General features: G+C 35.9%; 2 protein-coding genes across 3 annotated transcripts in view; one reads left to right on the top strand and one right to left on the bottom strand.

Annotated features, from left to right (window-relative positions):
- The first annotated feature begins 1,991 nt into the window (after window positions 1-1,991).
- bcl7a (BAF chromatin remodeling complex subunit BCL7A) lies at window positions 1,992-9,609 on the top strand. Of its 2 annotated transcripts, none has more exons than XM_062434593.1 (6): window positions 1,992-2,190; window positions 5,146-5,227; window positions 5,504-5,600; window positions 6,720-6,869; window positions 8,601-8,704; window positions 9,311-9,609. In XM_062434593.1, the coding sequence occupies exons 1-6, from the start codon at window positions 2,099-2,101 to the stop codon at window positions 9,383-9,385; spliced, it is 600 nt and encodes a 199-aa protein (XP_062290577.1). In that variant the 5' UTR covers window positions 1,992-2,098; the 3' UTR covers window positions 9,386-9,609. The 2 variants fall into 2 exon arrangements, with proteins under 2 accessions (XP_062290577.1, XP_062290578.1); XM_062434594.1 differs by lacking the exon at window positions 1,992-2,190 and adding an exon at window positions 3,060-3,193.
- Window positions 9,610-15,898: 6,289 nt separating this feature from the next.
- The window catches only part of clip1b (CAP-GLY domain containing linker protein 1b), a 52,964-nt gene continuing 48,726 nt past the window's right edge, over window positions 15,899-20,136 (bottom strand). Inside the window, exon 22 of the mRNA XM_062434592.1 lies at window positions 15,899-18,948. Within this exon, the coding sequence (XP_062290576.1) occupies window positions 18,714-18,948 (235 nt within the window). The 3' untranslated portion in view covers window positions 15,899-18,713. The remainder of the gene's footprint in view (window positions 18,949-20,136) is intronic.

Raw genomic sequence — 20,136 nt, 5'->3', positions numbered from 1 at the left:
GACGTTTTTTACCACCCAATACGTCGTGCCCTCTTCATGGACTGTGGGAAATATCCAACTTTATATAAATTAGTTTAATTTAAAAAAAATGTGTTTACTATGTTTAAGTATTACTAATGCTGTTATTATATTTTGTTGTAACTAAAGTTGTATTGATTACAGTAAATATAGATAGAAATAGCATCAACAAGATAGAAATGTATTGTCATTGTTAAAAACAACGATAAACTGTTTGGCAGCTTCAGCATGGCAGTGCAATAAAAAACAAGAACACAGACAAAGTTAAATAACATACATTCATACCTAACTAAAATAATTAAATCAAATAAAATCAGTGCAAATCAAGTGCAGTGCAATCAATTAATCAGTTACAGTATGGGGTGATGGATGTGACAGCTCGTGGGAAGAAGCTGTTTTTTAAAAGTTAATAAAAGTAGCATCCTGCACAATGAGGACCAACCATTTTTTGGTGTTTTTAGTGAACTGAAGAGCTCCTTTAGTGCCAGTCTAGTGATGCCAAGGTGCTCTACAGAAAGATTTAGAAGGTCCTTTATACCTGGTGCAGTGAGGTTTTTTAATGAACATTGTTGTTGACTGCTGAGTGTTGTGGATTGTTTGATTGATGTTGATGTGGTGCTTTGCTCTTATCTTGTACTGCCTGAGTCTGTATGTTTCCTTCCTGTATGTTGGCTGTTTTTGTGAGGAGGTGACATTCAATTTCCCTTCTAAGGGATTAATAAAGTAATTCTTATCTTATCTTATCTTATATAGATTAGTAAGACATGTGTATATTGTATGATGGTATTAATAAGTTATTAAATTATTTGTATAAGTATAGGAAGTAATTATTCTTGAGATTCATATGTATGAGTTAGCTGTTATACTAGCAATCATTGATTTATGGAGACGGGGTCACAATCTTGCAGTCTGTTGTATGACCTTTTTGCTTTGCTTTGTTTGTTTTTCTTTTTTCACACATTTGAAATAAAAAAAATCAAAGTTTATATGAAATTTGTGCAAGTTTAAATTACCCCACCAGATGGCCACATGGTCTTTTTTATATTTCTATCAACTTTTTTCTCCTATGAGTCTTGTATTCATTTATGTATATATATTTTACAAGCTGTAGACTAGTGGACATTGAGTTTGGACAATGAATGAATGAATGAAAATGTATTTTCAGACACACCCACAGGTCCAAATCAAACAAAATAAAATAAAACACAAGACAAGACAGTATAAATACATACAGGGTTAAAACAGATACAGTCATGCGTTCCAATGCTTCGAAAAATGTAACTTTATCATTAGATAAGATATTGGTTTTCTAGTTAATGTGATCCCATCCAGCCTGGTTGACATGTTGGCCTCAGAAATTATAACTGTACTTTTAATCTGCAGTGTATATAAGTATATATGTATACATGAGTATACACAAGTATGTACAAGTACACTATTACACTCTGAAATGTAGTGGAGTGGAAGTATAAAGTAGCATCACTAGGAAATACATAAGTACCTCAAAATTTGACTGAAATACAGTAGTTGAGTATTTACCACTGTAAATATATATATAGGTAAAAATGTATATGTCGCTATTTATGAATTTATTTTCTACATCTTTGTTTCTTGGATCTTGGATTTGTTTTGTGTGATTTGGTTGCTGTAACACTAAAGCAGGGTTTTTCCATGCTGCACTTTAACATTTTTACTTTTTTCAACATTGCTGTATTAGTATCATACTTCAGTAAAATTGATTTAAACACTTTCTTCCACTGCTGCCTGCTTGTGTGACATACAGTAAAGTTTCAGGGCTCAAACTTCTGTAGTTGTATAGTGGGTGGAGGAGGGAGGAGGGGTGGAGGAGGGTATATATATCCAATGTTTTGCAGCCTCTTTGTTCTCCAGCTAACACAGCAGGGAGACAGTTCACTGCTCTCTCTCTCTCTCTCATAGTGCAGCTGCAGCCACACTAGGCCTCCTCCCTCTCTATCAGTCGACGCATGCGCAGTGTCTCCTCTGTGCGCTCTACTGTTTGCATTGTGTCTCAACTGCCGGCGAGCTTTAAAAAAATATATATATCAAACCCAGCGAGGCAATGTCGGGCAGGTCGGTCCGAGCGGAGACCCGGAGCAGGGCGAAAGATGACATCAAGCGGGTCATGGCCGCTATTGAGAAAGTACGAAAATGGTAAGAGTTGAAGAGAGAGAAAAAAACCCAACCTGAAAACGGCTTCGTTATCTAACACGAGAAAGGGCTTCTTCTTCTTCTTCTTCTTCTTTGCTTGTTGGGGGAGGAGAGAGAGCGAGAGAGAGAGAGAGAGAGTAGGAGAGAGAGAGATTGAAAGAATAGCGACATTTTTTTTAAAGCTATCACAAACCGGCAGATGTACTTACAGCTCAGGTGCACCGGGGCGCACTGTAGCACCAAACCCGGCCACACAAACACAGCACGTACCGGTGTTTCTTCCCCTTCTCTCGCTCTCTCCTTTTTTTTTTTTTTTCTCTCGGGTTGAACCCAGAAGCCATTTCGATGCAGTCACATGAAGCCATTGCTGCCTGCTGTTTTTAACGGCTTGTAACGGCTAACACATAAACGGCGGTTGAAGCTTTTTTCCCTCTTTCTTTCGGTCTTTTTTGGGGTGTTTTTGTTTTAATAAAAGGTTGAAATTAAATGTTAAATTACCGCCGACGCGGATAATACATTTTTATATGTTACAATACCAACGACGGCGCTGTTGAGTCGGAGGAGTTTTGTGTCCGTCTGGAGTTTTAAATTAAGCGCTTTGAGTGTCGGTTTAGGTTTGATAGAGAAGCAGCTCTCGGTGGGGCTCGATGATACTCGGTAGGATTCGGGTAGGGCTCGGTAAGGTTCGGTGAGACTCGGTAGAATTCGGTGAGACTCGGTAAGGTTTGGTGAGGCTCGGTGGGGGGGAAGTATGGTTAAATACGTAGTGACTCAGTCTTCACGTTTAAACACACCAAATACACTCTTTAAATCACGCTTTTACATGCTGTTTACCGTCATACATGACCTAGTTGTTACACCTCAGAGCAGTTAAAACACCCTGAACACTATTTGTGTGTACAATATAAACAAAAATGACTTTTTCAACTTTACTTTTTGTACTATGTGACCCACAGTTTTTCAAAAATGGAAAAAAATCACCATTCAAAGATATTAAAAACAGTTTGTAAGTAATGTTTATTCTAAGAATATATGTATTTTAAAAATACAGCTATCTAACTACTTTGTGGCAGAATGTATGTGATTTTACATATTGTTCACTGTCATATATGACCTATTTTTACTTGAGAGCAGTCAAAACACACTTAACACCATTTTATTTACTTTTTAGCTTCATTAAGTATTAATCAGTCTTTTATCTGACTGATGACATGTTTATTAATGATTTGTTCTTCGGAAATATACCGTTGAGACTAATTATGAGGTGGTACAGTAAAGGGTCAGAATATGAACAGTATGTAAGGCGTATACATATGTTTAATCAAAGAGTATGTATGTTTTTTTTAATATATAGGTTTGTTACCATACTTGGCAGAATTTATGTGATTTAAAGAATAATAATGAGGTGGTTTAATCAGTCGTCCTCAGGTCAAAGTCAGTAGAAGTTGGTGTCCAATAACTTTAATTGAGTAAATAAAATGAATAGTCAGGCTGAAATGTTGTGGGTACGCATGTTCAATAAATTTTAACGTTTTATTTTGGCCGGGGTCACTTTTTCTGACCTGATACGCTTTCAAATCTGTTGATACCAGGTTCTTCAAGGTGAATATTTGATGGTTTCCTGAGTCATATGAAAGTAAACAAAATATTTTGTGGTTTTAAACTGTTTTTGACAAATACACGGAAAAAAACAACACCTGAATAAATGAGTGTAGAAACATTTTGACAGCAGATGTTTCCACACAGCTGCACCGTGTGGTACAATTAACCAATTAACATCCCATCATGCTCTGTGGCAGGTTTAGAAATGCTGAACAGACTCAGTTAAATCTGATCTTTATATCAACAGGAAAATATTTCAGTGACTTTTTAAAAGAGGGTTGATTGTTTGAGCAGCATTGACCTCTGCATTTAGATCTATGGAGAAGACGATATACATGTGATGACTGTGATACTCGAGTGTTAGAGCGACACAGCAGCTCTTCCTCAGACTGTCAACAATAACAAAGTTCAGATCTGTCAAATTCATTTTAGTTCAGGGGTCACAAACAGCCCAATAAATTGCATAATAACCTCCTGCTGGTGGCTCTGTTATACTATAGGGGGCAAATTTCCTAAAAGGCTTGGGTCCACTTGTCCCCCTTTTTTTAGAGGGAAAGGTCACTGAAGGGTGAAGATGATGTGAATGATATGTTACTGCATTCAAAGTCACCTGTGGGAGATTTTGGGTTTACATGCTCGATGCCACGTCCGAAGTGGGCGTCTGCTCCGCTCCTGGTCTATTTCTGACAGACGCCGCGTCAACCTGCACAGCAGAGATCGAGCCGGGCCGAAGTAATCCCAGAAATCTGAAATAATTCAGCTCACTATCACATGACACAAAGAAAAGTGACAAGTTACCAAAATTTGAGACTGTCACTAAACAAATTAAACAATACAATTTGTTTTCATTTATATGTTGATTTTATATTGCATATATCATCAATTTAACAGATTTAAGTAATTTATCGAGCAAAAATAACTTCTGCTGCCGCTCAGATTTAAGAATTTGTTTTTTTCTCTCTCGACTCCGGCAATTTATGATGGCTTATTCTTTACTATTATCGTGACATTTTGTAGACTAAACAGTTAATTAATTAATCAAATAAATAATCAAAAGTCTCACTGATATGATTTTTTAGCTGCAGCTCTGAGAATAACTTTTAATGTGCTTCTTAAATAGTTCTTAACAATCATCAATCACTATAATATTCCATGAAGGACCCTTTTAATTAGATATATAACGTTTATACAGTGTGTTTATTAGAATGACTTGTTTTTAGCTTCTGCTTTATATCATTTCAGTGAGTTAATTAAGTGCTGTTAACTGTGCAGTAATAATACAATAATACAATAATATAATAATATAATAATGTACTGTGATGCATTTAAAGTCACTCTGGTTTCTGTTGTGCACAGGGAGAAGAAATGGGTGACTGTAGGAGACACGTCCCTTCGTATCTACAAGTGGGTGCCGGTGACAGAGCCCAAATCAGATGACGTAAGTTCACATGTTAGCAGAAACCCCCCCCCCCCCCTTTTCCCAAACTCCCCCCAATGTAACACACACATTTATAAGCATGTTTTCAACAGATGTTTAATAAAAAGAAGCTTTTGTTTTAAAGGCAAAATATTGTTCATAATGTGCACTCTTTTTTTCCCCATGAACACTCTCCAAACTATCTTTTTTTATATTTACTTTATATTTTCATCATTACATGTTGATTTCTTATAAAAGGAGCTTTTGTGTAACTTAATGTTTCTCTGCTCCTTTTAGAAAAACAAGAACAAGAAGAAGGGCAAAGATGAGAAATACGGCTCAGAGTTGACGACTCCAGAGAACAGCTCCTCTCCGGGGATGATGGACATGCACGGTAAGCACCAAAAAACTGTTAAAAGGATAACAGCTGCTGATATTTTACTAGTAACAAATCCTATAAAAAAAAAAATCAACAATGTGTTAGTCCTTCTCTTAACTTGCGTCTTAACGGTATAAATATATAGTTTAATTTTAAAAAACAAGGCGTAGTAATTTTCTAAAACAGCTGGTCACCGTAATCTTTAATAAATGTTACTCAAACAGTAGTTAATAGTGCTTTTGTTAGGGACTATTTTCATTGGCGGATGAATCTACATTTATAGCTCTAGTGAGTATTTCTGACAGCAGGACGGTGTGTGTGAGATTGAGACAAAATAAGTACTGTCTTATTCTGTGTTTTACTCTTTAAATACTTATTGTAATCTTATCATTTTTGCATTTTTACTGTTGAACACTTCATGACTATAATGAAGTTATTATATCAGGCTTTGTGTATGCAGACAAGCCGTGTCAGCAGATAAATTCATGAGTGGCTTTGGCCTTTTCATGGGATTTGTCGACTATAAGAGAAAATATAAAATAACACCAGGCTTATTTAACACACTTTGACTTAGAGGAATTATTCAGGGACTGAAAACAATAATAGCCCAACAATTATAAAAATATCTGTATGTTTTTTCACCATGTAGGGATTCTTTGTGCTCCATGTTCGAGACATTTACAAAACCTTTCTTTTTTTCTTTTGTCATATCTTCTTTTTTCCCCCCGTATATACATCTGTATTTTTACAGTTTGATATTCTCAAAGCTTAAACCACAAATTACCTTTTTTTTCAGATGTTAAATTTAGTTCTCTGAAACCTGTTGATACCCAAAGTATTTGCATGTTGAGTCATCACTCCATTCTCACTGAAGGTTCTTAATCATCCTCACTGATTATAAAGATAGAAACTGTTACAAACTGTGTTTCTGAGTCCGGGATGAGTGTGTGATGACTAACTTTCTGCTTGTGTGTGTGTGTGTGTGTGTGTGTGTGTGTGTGTGTGTGTGTGTGTGTGTGTGTGTGTGTGTGTGTGTGTGTGTGTGTGTGTGTGTGTGTGTGTGTGTGTGTGTGTGTGTGTGTGTGTGTGTGTGTGTGTGTGTGTGTGTGTGTGTGTGTGTGTCCTCGTCTATAGATGACAACAGCAACCAGAGCTCCATCGCTGACTCATCTCCAGTCAAACAGGAAAACAGTTGTAGCACCAGTCCGGCTCCGGAGCCCAACTCCGCTTCCCACCGCGAGAACAGCGAGGCCAAGACTGACCAGAGCCCAGACAGCAAGAGGGGTCAGACACACACACACATATGGGTCAATGACGCGGTTTAGTCAAATTTAAAGGGGTTAAAATGTGAAAATAAACGTATGAATAACTTGCACACATTCTTTTTTTTTTTGTGGACCCAGCATCAAATTTCTGCTTTTTATCCATTTTGAGAGAATATATTAGAGGATTATGGCAAAAATGTGTAAGTGGTGTAACCATAAAAAATTTAAAAACAGTAAATTCTCAATAAAACACCATATCAACTAGTTTGGCATGATCTTACATTATAACTTTTTATATTAATTAAAGGTAATGGAATACAATTGTTCTATATGTTCAATTTAATCTGGGGAATCATGGAGAGCAGGAACAGACGTCCTCACTGTCCTCTGATCATATTGTCTCTCACTCAGTGGACAGACAGCAGGTGTGATGAGCCACATCCTGTTGTTGTTTTTTCCCTCTTTATCTCTCAGATATACATCCTCCTTTTATAGTTAATTATACATATAGGAGACACATAGACGTTGACTTCATGTCTGAATGAGCACTGGAGTCGTGTTACATAAACATCACAACGGCCTCAGTCTAACCTGCAGCTGTAAAAGTTTTAGCATGATTACAGAGTTCAGTCTGGACCTGCTTTATGTGATAAGTGCCTTCAGATAACTTTTATGATTTGGAGCTAGGTCAATAAAAAAACCGATTGATTAATTGATCAAACTCTGACTTGAGTGCTGTCAGATTAATGTAAAGACTTCAGTATATGAAGTTAAATATAAACAAAGAGATATTTACCTTTTTATAGGGTCGGCTGTGGAGGTAGAGCGGCCGTCCTCCAATTGGAAGATTGGCGGTTCGATTCCCGGCTCCTCCAGTCCACATGTCGATGTGTCCTTGGGCAAGACACTTAACCTTAAATTGCGTCTGCTAAATGACTAAATGTAATGTAAATGTTATAAAGATGACTATAGAGGCACCAATACTGACATCAGATATCTGTCTGAGTCTGACTTAAATAACTGGAACTCAGATATCAGATACCATTATTTAAATTAATAACAATTCAGTACATTTACATCTCTGATTCTCTTGTTACATTTTGTTTTACAAAGTTATGAAAGTAATGTTTAAATCAAGCCTGATGTTTTCTTACACATAACATAATGATCCCAGTTTTTTCACTATTTTTTGACCTTTGAATGACTAATAATCTTAAAAATAATCAGCCAATGAATCAATAACCACAATCAAAATTCTCAAATTAACAGAACAGGAGACGACAATGTGTCATCTTCCACGTCTGAAAAGTTGGACTAATACAATAATATAATTTAATCTGCTGATCATATTCTCAGTTGATTGATGAATTGTTTAAGTTTAAAATGCTCATCACAGTTTTTCAGAGGCCAACGTGACAAAGAAGTATTATAACAGTATTCACATTTTAGAAGATGAAAACTGTCAATTTTGGGGCATTTTTATCTAAAAAGCTGACATAAGCGAATAGTAGATGATTAAAATAGTTTTCTTTCTCTAATGATGGTTAAATAAAACTTAAGTTGAGTCTTGTACATGATCATCTTCACATCCACTTCTATTTCAGCTCCATCAAACTTCACTGAACTAAAGTGTCAGAAACAGAAACAGAAACATGATCCTGAGCTACAACAAACCACCTGTAACATTCAGCTGTGTTTTTACTGTGTGATGTTTTTATTCTGACATCTGTATTGTGTTTGGTCTCTTCAGGTAAAAGCACCCCGTCATCAGAGACATCAGAGAGAGCACAAAGTGCCAAGAGAGACAGTCAGTCCTCAGGGGAGAAAGACTCTTCAGACAGTAAAGCCACTCAGGTACAAACATCATCTCCTCACTGATCATCTCACAGGTGCTCCAGAGTTTAAAGGGCCAGTTCGTCCACTCCTCCAATTGGTGTCTGAGGTCATTTCAGGTTCATTAATGTACAATTTATTGATCTGACCTGATTTATTATTTATTTGCTTCCTCATTACCTTCCATAAAGTGTCTTCCTGGTGTCCAAACAACTCAAGCTGCAATAAAAACATATTAAAGAGATATTTCAAATCAATTTGGATCAATAAAACAAGACAAATATACAGCAATTATCAGAGAAGAAGGGAAATGACTTGTAGACAAAGCTAACGTACAATGAAAATAAAAACAAAATTGTTGAGATAGAAACAATAAGAAAGAAAAAACTCATCAAGAAACCTTTGTAAGTAAACTGGAAACAGACTTATGAAGGTAAGATAGTGGAAGTTTGGTGAATAAAACAGGATTTATAGCAGAAGTCTGTGTGATATGTTTTAATTTTAGTGGACTTTTATTGAAGCTAAACAAGTCTAAAAACATGAGTCCAAAACCCAAAGATTCAATTTAGAAATGAGTGAAAGTGACTTAAATCATTGTTTAATGTGATGTGTTTTTCTCTCTGTTAGGATCTAGAGGAGGAAGCCCCACCCAGTAAGAAGACCAAACAGGAGTCCTCGTCTCAGGACTTTGAGGAGAGTTAAATGATCGGGCTTGGTTTTCTCTCTTTCTTTCTCTCTCTCTTTCTCTTTCTCTCTGCTCCTCCCTCCATTAACTCTAGATCATTAAGGGTAATGGAAACACCGGCTCTTTCTCTCCTCCTCCTCCTCCTCCTCCACCTTTTTAAACTCACCAAAAGGGAGAAAGGACGTCTCTCTTTCCCTCTCCTCTTCTTCTCTCCTCCTCCTCTTCCTCCAGTTTACCCCTCTTTAACACTCCTCTGCCACAGAGGGAGAATGGATATTACCTCTATTCACTGGTCCCCCCTCCTTTCCTCCTCTCCTCCTCCTCCTCCTCTTCCTCCGTGCTTCCTTCCAGTTTCCACACTTTTTTCACTAATGCCAAGAGAAGCTCTGAACCCGGGCTGCGACCCCCTCTCTACCCCTCTATCCCCCCCACCCCCCCACATCCCACCACCTACCAGGCAGAGGTGGGCGCCGTCAGCTTCAACCAGGCCAGACCCGAAAAAACACTGACCTGCATCTGTGACTTATTAAAAACACACAAAAAAACAACAACAACAAAAAAGAGTCAACACTGGGGATCCAGATTTTTTTTTTTTTTTTTTAAGGGGGGGGGGCGAGGTTGACCCCGGTTCGCTGCTCTGAGACCGCTTTTACGAGAAAAAAAAAAACAAAAAAAACGTTTTACCGCTTTTTAACGGTTTAGCTCAGGATACTCAAGAGGCTAACCTGGTCTCAGATTAGCAACCACAAGGGGGGGGGGTCAAACCTCGAACCCCCTAAGAGAAGAGACCACGTCACTTCAATCCTCCCGATTCGCCTCCTGTTTTAGACTAATGTTCTTTATATTTGTTTAGGAAAAAAAAGAAAAAAAGTTTTAGGGGTTTATTTCTCAGGAGGGTCAATGCACTGTTAAGGTTCGTCACAATCGATCACAGATAGATTATTTGCTGCTGTAGTTGGAAGTCTTTTTTCTCTATCCATGAAAAGTTCTCCATTTACATGTTTTATTATTTGTTTTTTCTTCTTTTTTTTGTCTTTTCTTTTTAAAGTCAGTTAGTTGAGGGAAGATGATGATGAAGATGAAGATGATGGTACTGGTCAAAGGTTAAAAACTCTTCTTATTTTTAAAGTAGTGCAGACAGGTAAAAACAGTAATAGGTCCTGCAGGTGTGCCTTGAGTTGATTTTCTTTTTTCTTTTTTTTTAAGTAAAACACACATTTTAGGTCAAACAGGATGTGAATTACAAAATTTTTGGTGCCATTTATTTTTGTTTTTGGTTTGTTTTATCCCATTATTTTAACAGTTTGATTACATCTAAGGGGATAGTTTGACATTTTTTTAGAGGGTACAAATTCACTTTTTCCTTCTGAGAGTTAAATGAGAAGATAAATACCATAATATGAAGCTACAGCCAGGAGATGCTGTCCAAAAGTTAAAAAAAAATCACCTTTAATGCTGACTCATGTACACATTTGATCTAGTTTTATTTCATCTGAGCAACAACCAAGCTTTACATCAAGGAATTAATCTGTTAAACCACAATTTATTACTTTTATAAGACGTTACATGTTAATTAGCGAGCTCGTAGAGACGCTGCTGTGCTGATTGATTTTTAGTTCTCCAGTACAGAGCCAGGTAACGGTTCATTTAGCTCAGAGTGAAGACTGGAAACAGCTCTAGCCTGGCTCTGTTAAAAAAGCTTGAAAAACCTGACAAAAAAAATCAGCACCTTTTTTACCGCTCGCTAATTAAAACGTTATATGTTGTTAATCTGTGAAAAAACGAGCCTAAAAGCAACAAAAAGTGACTATTTCTTGGCTGAACGCAGTGACTTCCTGCATAGAAACAGTGGTTCATATATGGATGAAATAAACTAGATATATCATGTTAATTTATAAACTTTAAAGCTGCTTTTTTTTAGTTTAGATTTCCACATTTCGACACATCCAGAGTGGCTGTTTTCCACTTGCTCCTGCTTCATATTTTAAAAATCTTAGCAAACATCTTTTACCCCAAAAAATGTGAAACTACTCCTTTAAAACAGTTGGAGACTGGAATTTGAACACTACCCAGAAGTCATTTAAGTTTGTTTTTTTGTCCGTTTTAAACATCTGCAAACCTCACCAGTCACATTTCCTGGCTGCTGGTCCGCTTCAGGTGGAACTTTGATGTTAACGTAGAAGCAGACCAGCAGGCTCGGGTGTTTTTTTAGGTTTTTTCCCCCCGTCTGGTGACTTCAATCACTTCTCATCTCCGGAATCGTTGTGTGTGTGTATCACTACTTTTATCTCTGACCTACAAATGTGTCTGCAGCTCCAGCAGAAGGGTCCAGTCTCTTAGCTCAAACATCGGTTCTGATCCTCCTCTAAAGGTGCTCGTCTGTCGACTGAATCCAGACACGTGAGGCATCGAGCTCTTTTTTTGGGTTTTTGCGCAGATTTTTTTGTGCAATTTACTTGAACTTTATATACAGTACGGATTCAGACCTCTAAATGTACAACCTCACACACACACACACACACACACACACACACACACGTAAGATTTAGTTTCATTAATCAATTTACTTGTGAATATGGATCGAAATCAATTGAATCACTGCAAACCAATGACTTCATACCACAGGGGCTACGGGAGTTCGTTACGACGCAGAATTACTTGATCAGATTTAAGCGAATCAGCATCACATGGATGGAGAGAAAAGAATTTTTTTTTTTAAATGACAATTGTCTCAGTTTAGAGGATGGATTAGCATATACCTCATTCCCAGTCCAGCAGCGCTGGAACTTAAAATGCTATTGTATTGACATTAACAGTTATAAACAGCATTATGTACACTCAGTTTAAAATAAATCTCACTTATGTTGTAGCTTTCACCTGATCGAGCCGATTGCTTATAGTTTGCTCATAACTGTGTGTAAAAAAAAAAAAAACTAAAGAAAAAAAGAGCTGTGAGATATAAAATCTTGTATGTTTTTTTTTTTTTTTTTTTCTTGGGACCATTTTGTTTCACTTTAGATCTTGTACAGATTTATGGTTTGGTTTGACTTATTTATTCCATCAGTAGTGCTTGGTTTTTATCATGTCCAATGGTTTTGTTTTCTTAATAAAATTCACAAAACGTTTTGAGTTTTTTTTTTTTCTTGTTACGGTGTGAAGGAAACATTGAACCTCATTTAGCTAGAGTGTTAATTAAGATTAAATATCCCTTTTATTAGTCACAATTTACATTATTGCAGAAGCAAAGTGAATTGGAATAATATAAGAGCATCAATAAAAAGGTATAAAGAACAATGAATAGGTACAAAAGCGATAAAAACAATAGTAAAAATGTAAAATGTAAAAAATAATAGTAACATTATGTACAAGAGTAACATTGGTGTTGACATACGTGTGTGAGTATATATACATCTCTAGAGGGGATCTTTAAAATCTGAACTCATATTTTTTAATCCAAAGTATCTTCTCCGTACTCCCGTCAACATTCGTGCTTTTAAAATGCACCAAAGTTCAACGTTTTATCCTATTAAACGTTTCCTTAAAGACGCCCTGCAGCCATGTTTAAAAGGTTTTTATCCACACACACACACACAAAAATCAATAACCTTGTTACAATCCTTAAATTAACATGTATTACTTATTCCTCCTTGATAAAAGTTAATTTTAGATGTTAGTTTTCCTCTCTTTTTGTTGAGATGTCTTCATGATCTCAGCAGAGCAATTATAGACATTGCAGCCTGAATATGGAAAAACTTCCTTTATAGTTTCTTTTACTGAAGTGACAGTTAAAGAGAGAATAAATGGTTGAAGTGTGTCTTACTATGAAGCTGCACTCATGGGTAAAAAAGTTGTTGGCTAGCTTACATACAGATTGGAGTCTGTAGATATTTGAGGCATTTCATGATGATTTCTAGACTTTTTTAACCCTTCCTTTTTAAGAGACTGAATTTCCTGAAAATAAAGCTCATGATTTACTCTCGTCTGGAGTTCATGAAAAACGGAGCAGGCTCTTCCTTCCTGCTGCCTGAAGCCTCTCACTCAGGAGGAGTAAATGGATCTGGAGATGAAACTATAATGAGTTGAGCGGCGGCTGATCTATATTTTAACCTGCGAGTTAGAAAGTGGCGTTTTAATGTCTGTCTCAGATGTAAATCACCTGGTAAACTTTCATAGATGGACTTCTGTATCATAAAACGCAAACCTCTTTAATTAGAATAACTAGTTACATGTAACAGCATTATGTAATTTAATTAGAAAATAAATGGAACTAATCTGTTAGTTACTGATGAAAATATTGATGATTATAAAGGAGGTTACATCTGAAGTCAGACCTTTAAGATTCTGCTCAGGATGGTTTTTTTCCTCATTCTTTAATATTTAACATGTTACTGAATACATATATTGCTGTTTTTAATTCTTTGAAATCAATATTTTTATTATATTTAGTAAATAAATCATGATGTGGGCTTATTTGGAGACACATGGGCTTAAATTGAGTCACAGTACCAATGAACTAATGAATACATTTTCAAATGAGAGATAAATGTTGCTTTATAAGAAATGATCTCCCTTATAAATCATGTCAGTATCCATGAAAAACAGCTGGACATAGATTTTGGTGCTTAATGGGAACATTTACCCTAACAGCTAAAAACATTGGTTAGAAAATTAGAAAAGTCATCAAAAGTAATAAGTTACATTAGTTTTGATTAAGTAATTTAAAAAGTTATATTACTTATTACATTTTAAATAGAGTAACTAGTAATCTGTAACCTATTACATTTCCATAATAACCTTCCCAACCACGCTGAGCACAAAAGGAAACCTCTCATTATAAGGGGAAGAAGAGTGTGAAAAAGTTCCTTCAGTCTGATCTCAAGGTCTGACTCTGGCTTTTATTCCTGTTGGTGAGTAAAAGCTCTATTTTCTTTGAACTCTGACTCTCTCCAGTGATTTCTTTTGAGCAACTTTGACACTTAAACTAGTTATTTTAGTTGAGTTTTATTAAGTAAGTGTTGGTGAAGATTCCAGAGTCTGATCTCCAACAATAGTACACCTATAAAATAGTAAAGTTGCTGCTATGGGAGAATAAAAAACAAGACAAAACATGACAAGAGACGCTTATTTTCTTTAGTATTTCTATTGGACTGCTCAGGAGTATACAGTACATAGAAAACAGTGACATTTACAACACATCAACATCTGTAAAAAGGTGTTATAGATGCTGCCTGAAATTTGTTACATACAAAACATGACACTAATAATTAAAGACGCTTCACTTACATATATATATTTATGTATATATATAAAGTCAGTATCTATACAAACAGGCTTTTTAAATTTTTTTTATTTTTAATTGTCAATCTTATTTATCAACAGGGCAGAAAAATAAAAATGTAGTACACATAAAAGCTTTATTTTGTTTCCCATGGCAATGTGTACACGTCTATCAGAAGAAGACGCTCCTGATTTAGTATTTACAAAAAGATGAGTGTGAGCGGTTAGTCACGTCATGTGTTATATAATATTATATATATATACACACTGTTACACTGGAAGATTCAATATGATCCAAACAATTTGTGCTTCAGAACATGATCGGGTCAAACACATGTCGATATACACGTTTAATCTTAAAAGAGGAAAAAGGGTCGACTTTTTTTTTTTTTAGGAAACACGTAATTTCGCTAGTTCTAGTGGAGAGTTAACGTTAGCTTAGATGAGGGGAATTGATAGTAGTTTCATATTAAGCAAGTTAGCTGCCTCCTACAAGCATCTAGAAAGCTGATTTATAAACATATTATATCTTGTGTTGTTTATTTCGTACAAAAATGGAAACATAATTTGCCGTTTTAATAGTTGGCTAGCTATAACCATTTTCTAGACTTTGTGCTAAGCTAACGTTAAAGGGGCCATGTTATTGTTTTTTGTGATTTTTTTTTACGTCGGCCCAATTTGTTCTGTAGCGCTGGACGCTAACGTTGTTGCTAAAGTTGTTGCTAAAGTTGTTTACTAACGTTAACCACGCTCATATATTTCGGATTGGATTCAAGCTCAGACATGTACACATGTATTTAAAAAGTTGGCATTTTGAGTTTAAAGGAGAATAAGACGCGAAATCCTGATAATATATTTTGTTTACATAGCTTTTAGAGTCAGAGGAAGCCTTCTGAAGCTGACCAATCAGAGCAGAGTGGGCTCATCAGGAGGGGGGGTTCTTAAAGAGACAGGAGCTAAAACGGCCTGTTATTAGACAGTTTTTAACTGTGAATCATGTGAAGATATTCTAGTAGAGCTCCAGAATATAAATATAGAGCTGGAATTGTGCATGATACTTACTCTTTAAGCGATATGAGAGTGGTATTAATCTCCTCGTCTAAGTGCTAAAACTCCACTAGAAAGTTCGTTACCGTATTTTTCCCAAAACGTCACCTTTTAGCTTTAAAGAGGGCAGTATGAAACGGGACAGCACACTCAATCATCTGCACTGTACCGTCGTGATAAAATAACTTTTAGTTTAGAGACATAAAGTTAGATAACGTTTTTATTTCTTGAATTTTTAAAGTGGACAGTGCAAAAAACAAAACAAAAATTAAGTAAGTTAGTCGAGGCTTCGATAGTTTCATCTGGGCAAGTTCATTTCCTATAACGTGAGGCAGATGCATTTTTCTTGCTTTTTTTTTTTTTAAAAGCCCAACCTATATAACTACAGTAGTCCTACTACAGACTATACACTTTAAATCAGTGCTAGCTTATTTCTCTGTAGGAATATTTAATCGGTTAGCGACAAATCAGACAATAAATAACAAAATGCAACAACTTCATTCATTAACTACAACAAAGTGTCAGTTACTTTAAGAGGCATTGTTCCAGGATATTAACCTGTATGATGACGGATGGAAAGAAAATTTAAAGTTCATTTGAGACCTTGGAAACAGTAATTAATAGAGCAATTTCAACACGAGATCTTTTTAGTAGCTTTCTGGAGATTTCAGTCAAGTTGCTCAGTTTTCGTAGAATTGGAGTTTAACTTTAAATCTCAATTTTTGCACCAATGTGGATTAAAATGCTTCAAAAAAATCTAATTCGTGACAACTGAGCAACTCTATCTACTGAGGAAGATTGTGTAATTGTGAGTGAAAGCTCCAGAACAGCTACTAAATGGACCCTGAAGTGTTGTATAGTCACTTTATGTAAATCTCTTTAATGCATAATACGTCACACACACGTATCCAAACATAGAGGTTGATTAGTATACTGTTAAACTACTGTTATATTTGTTATATGTAAAAAAAAAAATTAAAAAAAACAATTTCTATTAAATAATAAATCACAAAAATATCTTAAAGCTTAAAAAATGCTGCATAAGCCCTGATTTATTGTTTCAGACTTCCTCCAGAGCAACAAAAGACATAAAACACTGTATTTACTGGCAAAATGACACAAACTGTGACGAGTAAACTGACTTTTCTTTGTGTTTTCAAGCTTCATTTACAAGCTTTTTCTGGAGCTTTTTTACCCAGATCTCAGCAGGTGGAGTAAAGAGTAAAACTTAAGCTACATAAAGGCTTGCATTGTTGGGATAAAAGTGTCCAACCTCTTCAGCACACTCAGTAACAACTGTATATTTCGCATTTGAGTAAACTGAATGTCGTCACTTCAATAAAACAAACAAAAAAAAAGCCACCGAAGAAGATTTAGATGCATTTTTAAACTCTGGAAAAACCTTTAAATGGATTTTTTTTAAATTCCAAGGTCAAAACTGAACTTCAGTCAAGTTTGTAGCGTTACTAGTTTTCAATAGTTTAACAGTGAAGGCCTCAGTATGCTTTAAAAGAAAGCGCTCCAGCAGCATTTACAGTACAGACCAGCTTTATTAAAAGAGCAACGCAGCACTTGCAGCCTTCATCAGAGTCATTATAAAACACATTAAAAGCAGCATTTAAATATAATATAAGTTTAAGTGAAGTAGACACACATTTAAAAAGGTAAAAAATAACTAATTCTACCAAGGTAGGTTGTGTCATATGGTCATGTGACTTCAGACCAATCATTGTCCCAGAGAGGCAAATGGACACAGTTTAGATTTTAGGCTTTATTTCTCTGCTTTATGGACCTAATATGGCGTCATTATACCCAACCCACCGTGGTAGATAATCTACTGGCTGATGCATGTCTGGAAGCACATCATTGGTTATTTTTTTTACCTTTTTAATTTCTTTTCTGTTTTTTAAACGCTGCTTGTAATGTGTTTTTATGATGACACTGATGAAGGCCGTAAGCTGAAATGAATTGGTCTAACATTATACTGCAAGTGTTGCTGGAGATTTGACTTTTTTTGGGGGGGCCTTTTCCCCCTTCTCCGTGCACCTTGGAAGTCGGTGAAGTTGTGCCAGAAACTCCTGAACCCCCTTTTTGGACATCGGAGGAGGCAACATCTGACACTTTCTGTAACTTTCTGAAACAGATAATCCAACATTCACATGCAGCCATTGGTCAGAAATGCAGATTTGATAAAGTAAGTTGTCTTTTTTTCATTTCCACACAACTACTAATGTAATTTTGCTTGTGTACAACGTTTTAAATGCCTTTGAACTCCGAAAAAGACCTTGATTATTCCTGTTTGTTGTCCACCTCGCTTTTGTAAACTGATAAACTGTAAACATCTTTAGCCTTTTACCCGTCATCAGAACTACTTTCTTTTCTTTTTTTAAAGCATACTGAAGCCTTTAAAGGGGTTGATACACTGGAAGAAAGTTACTGAACATCGACGTTTGTTACATGGCAGTATCACTCGGATTGGTTTGTAGCTTTTACAGGAATGTAGAGTCGGACAAGATGCTTCATTTTTTCCCTTCAGTTTCAACTGTGCTTAAATATGTTTTACACCTTTGTTTGTTGTTTGTTGTTGTTGTTGTGCTAATTATCTAATAAAGCCTCCCCCTGAATAACAACGCGCGTGAAAACATTGTTTATTTTTAAAAGATACAAACAAATACGTTAAAATAAAATTTTAAAAAACGAGTGCAGAGAGGACGGATTTCCTTTTTTTTTTGTGTGTGTTATAAACATCAATATTGCACCAAAGCAGAATATTTGGACGAGCATTCTGCATTACAGAACAGTTTATCTTCAGGATTTTTAGATCAGGACAGTTACCAGCTACCAGTGATATGCATAAATACAGTATAAAAATACATTATGGAAAAATCTGCAAGGGAGGGGGAGGGTGGGATTTTTAGTCAGGCATTGCGGAGCTGGATGGGAAGAGGAGTGAAATGTGTTTTTTTAAGGGTTGAAGGAGAAAGATGAGTGCAGGTAAAAGAGATTTTTGGAGTGATTAGATTAGAAGGTCTGGTCATCGTTGCATGACTCGGTGGCGTGTCCGAAGGCCTCGCAGATGTCGCAGTACGGGCGCTCGTCGGCCGGGTTGCCGTGGTAGGTGGTGTGAGGTACGGAGTCGGGGCTCTGGGCCTGAGTGGGACAGTCCTCCGTGTCGTGGAGGTCGAAGCAGTCGCAGATGTCGCAGAAGAGACGCGGGGTCGCCTTCTTTTCCCGCTTCGAGGCGCTTTTGTCGAAACTGAGAAGATATGAAGATGAGGAGAAGAGAATAATGAGTAGTAGTTAATTTAAAACTCCTCCACCCACCCTGAGATAAATTAAACTGTGATCATTTGTTTTTTGTGTGTGTGTGTGTATATTCACTGGTTTTCAGCACAGGAGCAAATATCTGCTTATAAATGAATAAAGGAGACTGTCAGAGTTTCAGGAATATTAGACTCTCAGCCCTTATAACATTATTAAAATACTGATATCATCTTTTTTGATTTGTTATAGATACGCAGGAGACTTTTTCTGACACTTTGAGTATTTATATTTGTTTTATTAGTACAAGTTTTGGGGTATTTTTAGTAATTACTTTTACATTTTTTTGTTTTTATCTGATGTTACATGTGTCTGTTGGGAGTCTATCTATCTATCTATCTATCTATCTATCTATCTATCTATCTATCTATCTATCTAAGTATCTATCTATCTATCTATCTATCTATCTATCTATCTATCTATCTATCTATCTATCTAAGTATCTATCTTTCTACCTATCTATCTATCTATCTATCTAAGTATCTATCTATCTATCTATTTAAAGGATTTTGTCACTTCCATTATTGTTAGTTCCTTGTCTTACTTCAGTTTGGGAGATTATCGTGCTTTCACTTTAAGAATTGCACTTCTTGTCAGAGTCTGAAGAAAACTTCTGTTGTGATTTGATAAAGAAATCAAACTGAATTGAGTTTAATTAAACTTTGTGGTGTAAAAAGATAGAAAACCCTAAAATATATTAATTTCTATATAAAGTTGAGGTGAAATTTAAATGAATAATAAAAGAATAATTACGTTTTTTTCAAGTTATAAGCATTATATGGTTGAAACAGGATTAAAATCAGACAATTAAACATACCACGCAATAAAATAGAATAAAATATGTGACAGTAACATTAAAATAAAAGCGATAATAATATTAAAGCAGATAAAACATGTCAGAAAATAAAAGTGTGCCAGCATTAATGAAAGGCTTTACGTTTTTGGACGTGGTTTAACGTTGCTGCTTTTAAATCAGAACTTTTTTTTTTCTTTTTGGTGGAGAGTTTTAGAAACTTTGGTCTTGACAGCCGAGTAATTGGTACATTTATTGAATCTGGCGTAGGACGAGTTCAACACAGAGAGAGAGAGAGAGAGAGAGAGAGAGAGAGAGAGAGAGAGAGAG

The sequence above is a fragment of the Scomber scombrus genome, chromosome 15, assembly GCF_963691925.1.
Source record: "Scomber scombrus chromosome 15, fScoSco1.1, whole genome shotgun sequence".
Lineage (NCBI taxonomy): Eukaryota > Metazoa > Chordata > Actinopteri > Scombriformes > Scombridae > Scomber > Scomber scombrus.
This window is presented reverse-complemented; position numbering and strand designations above follow the sequence as displayed.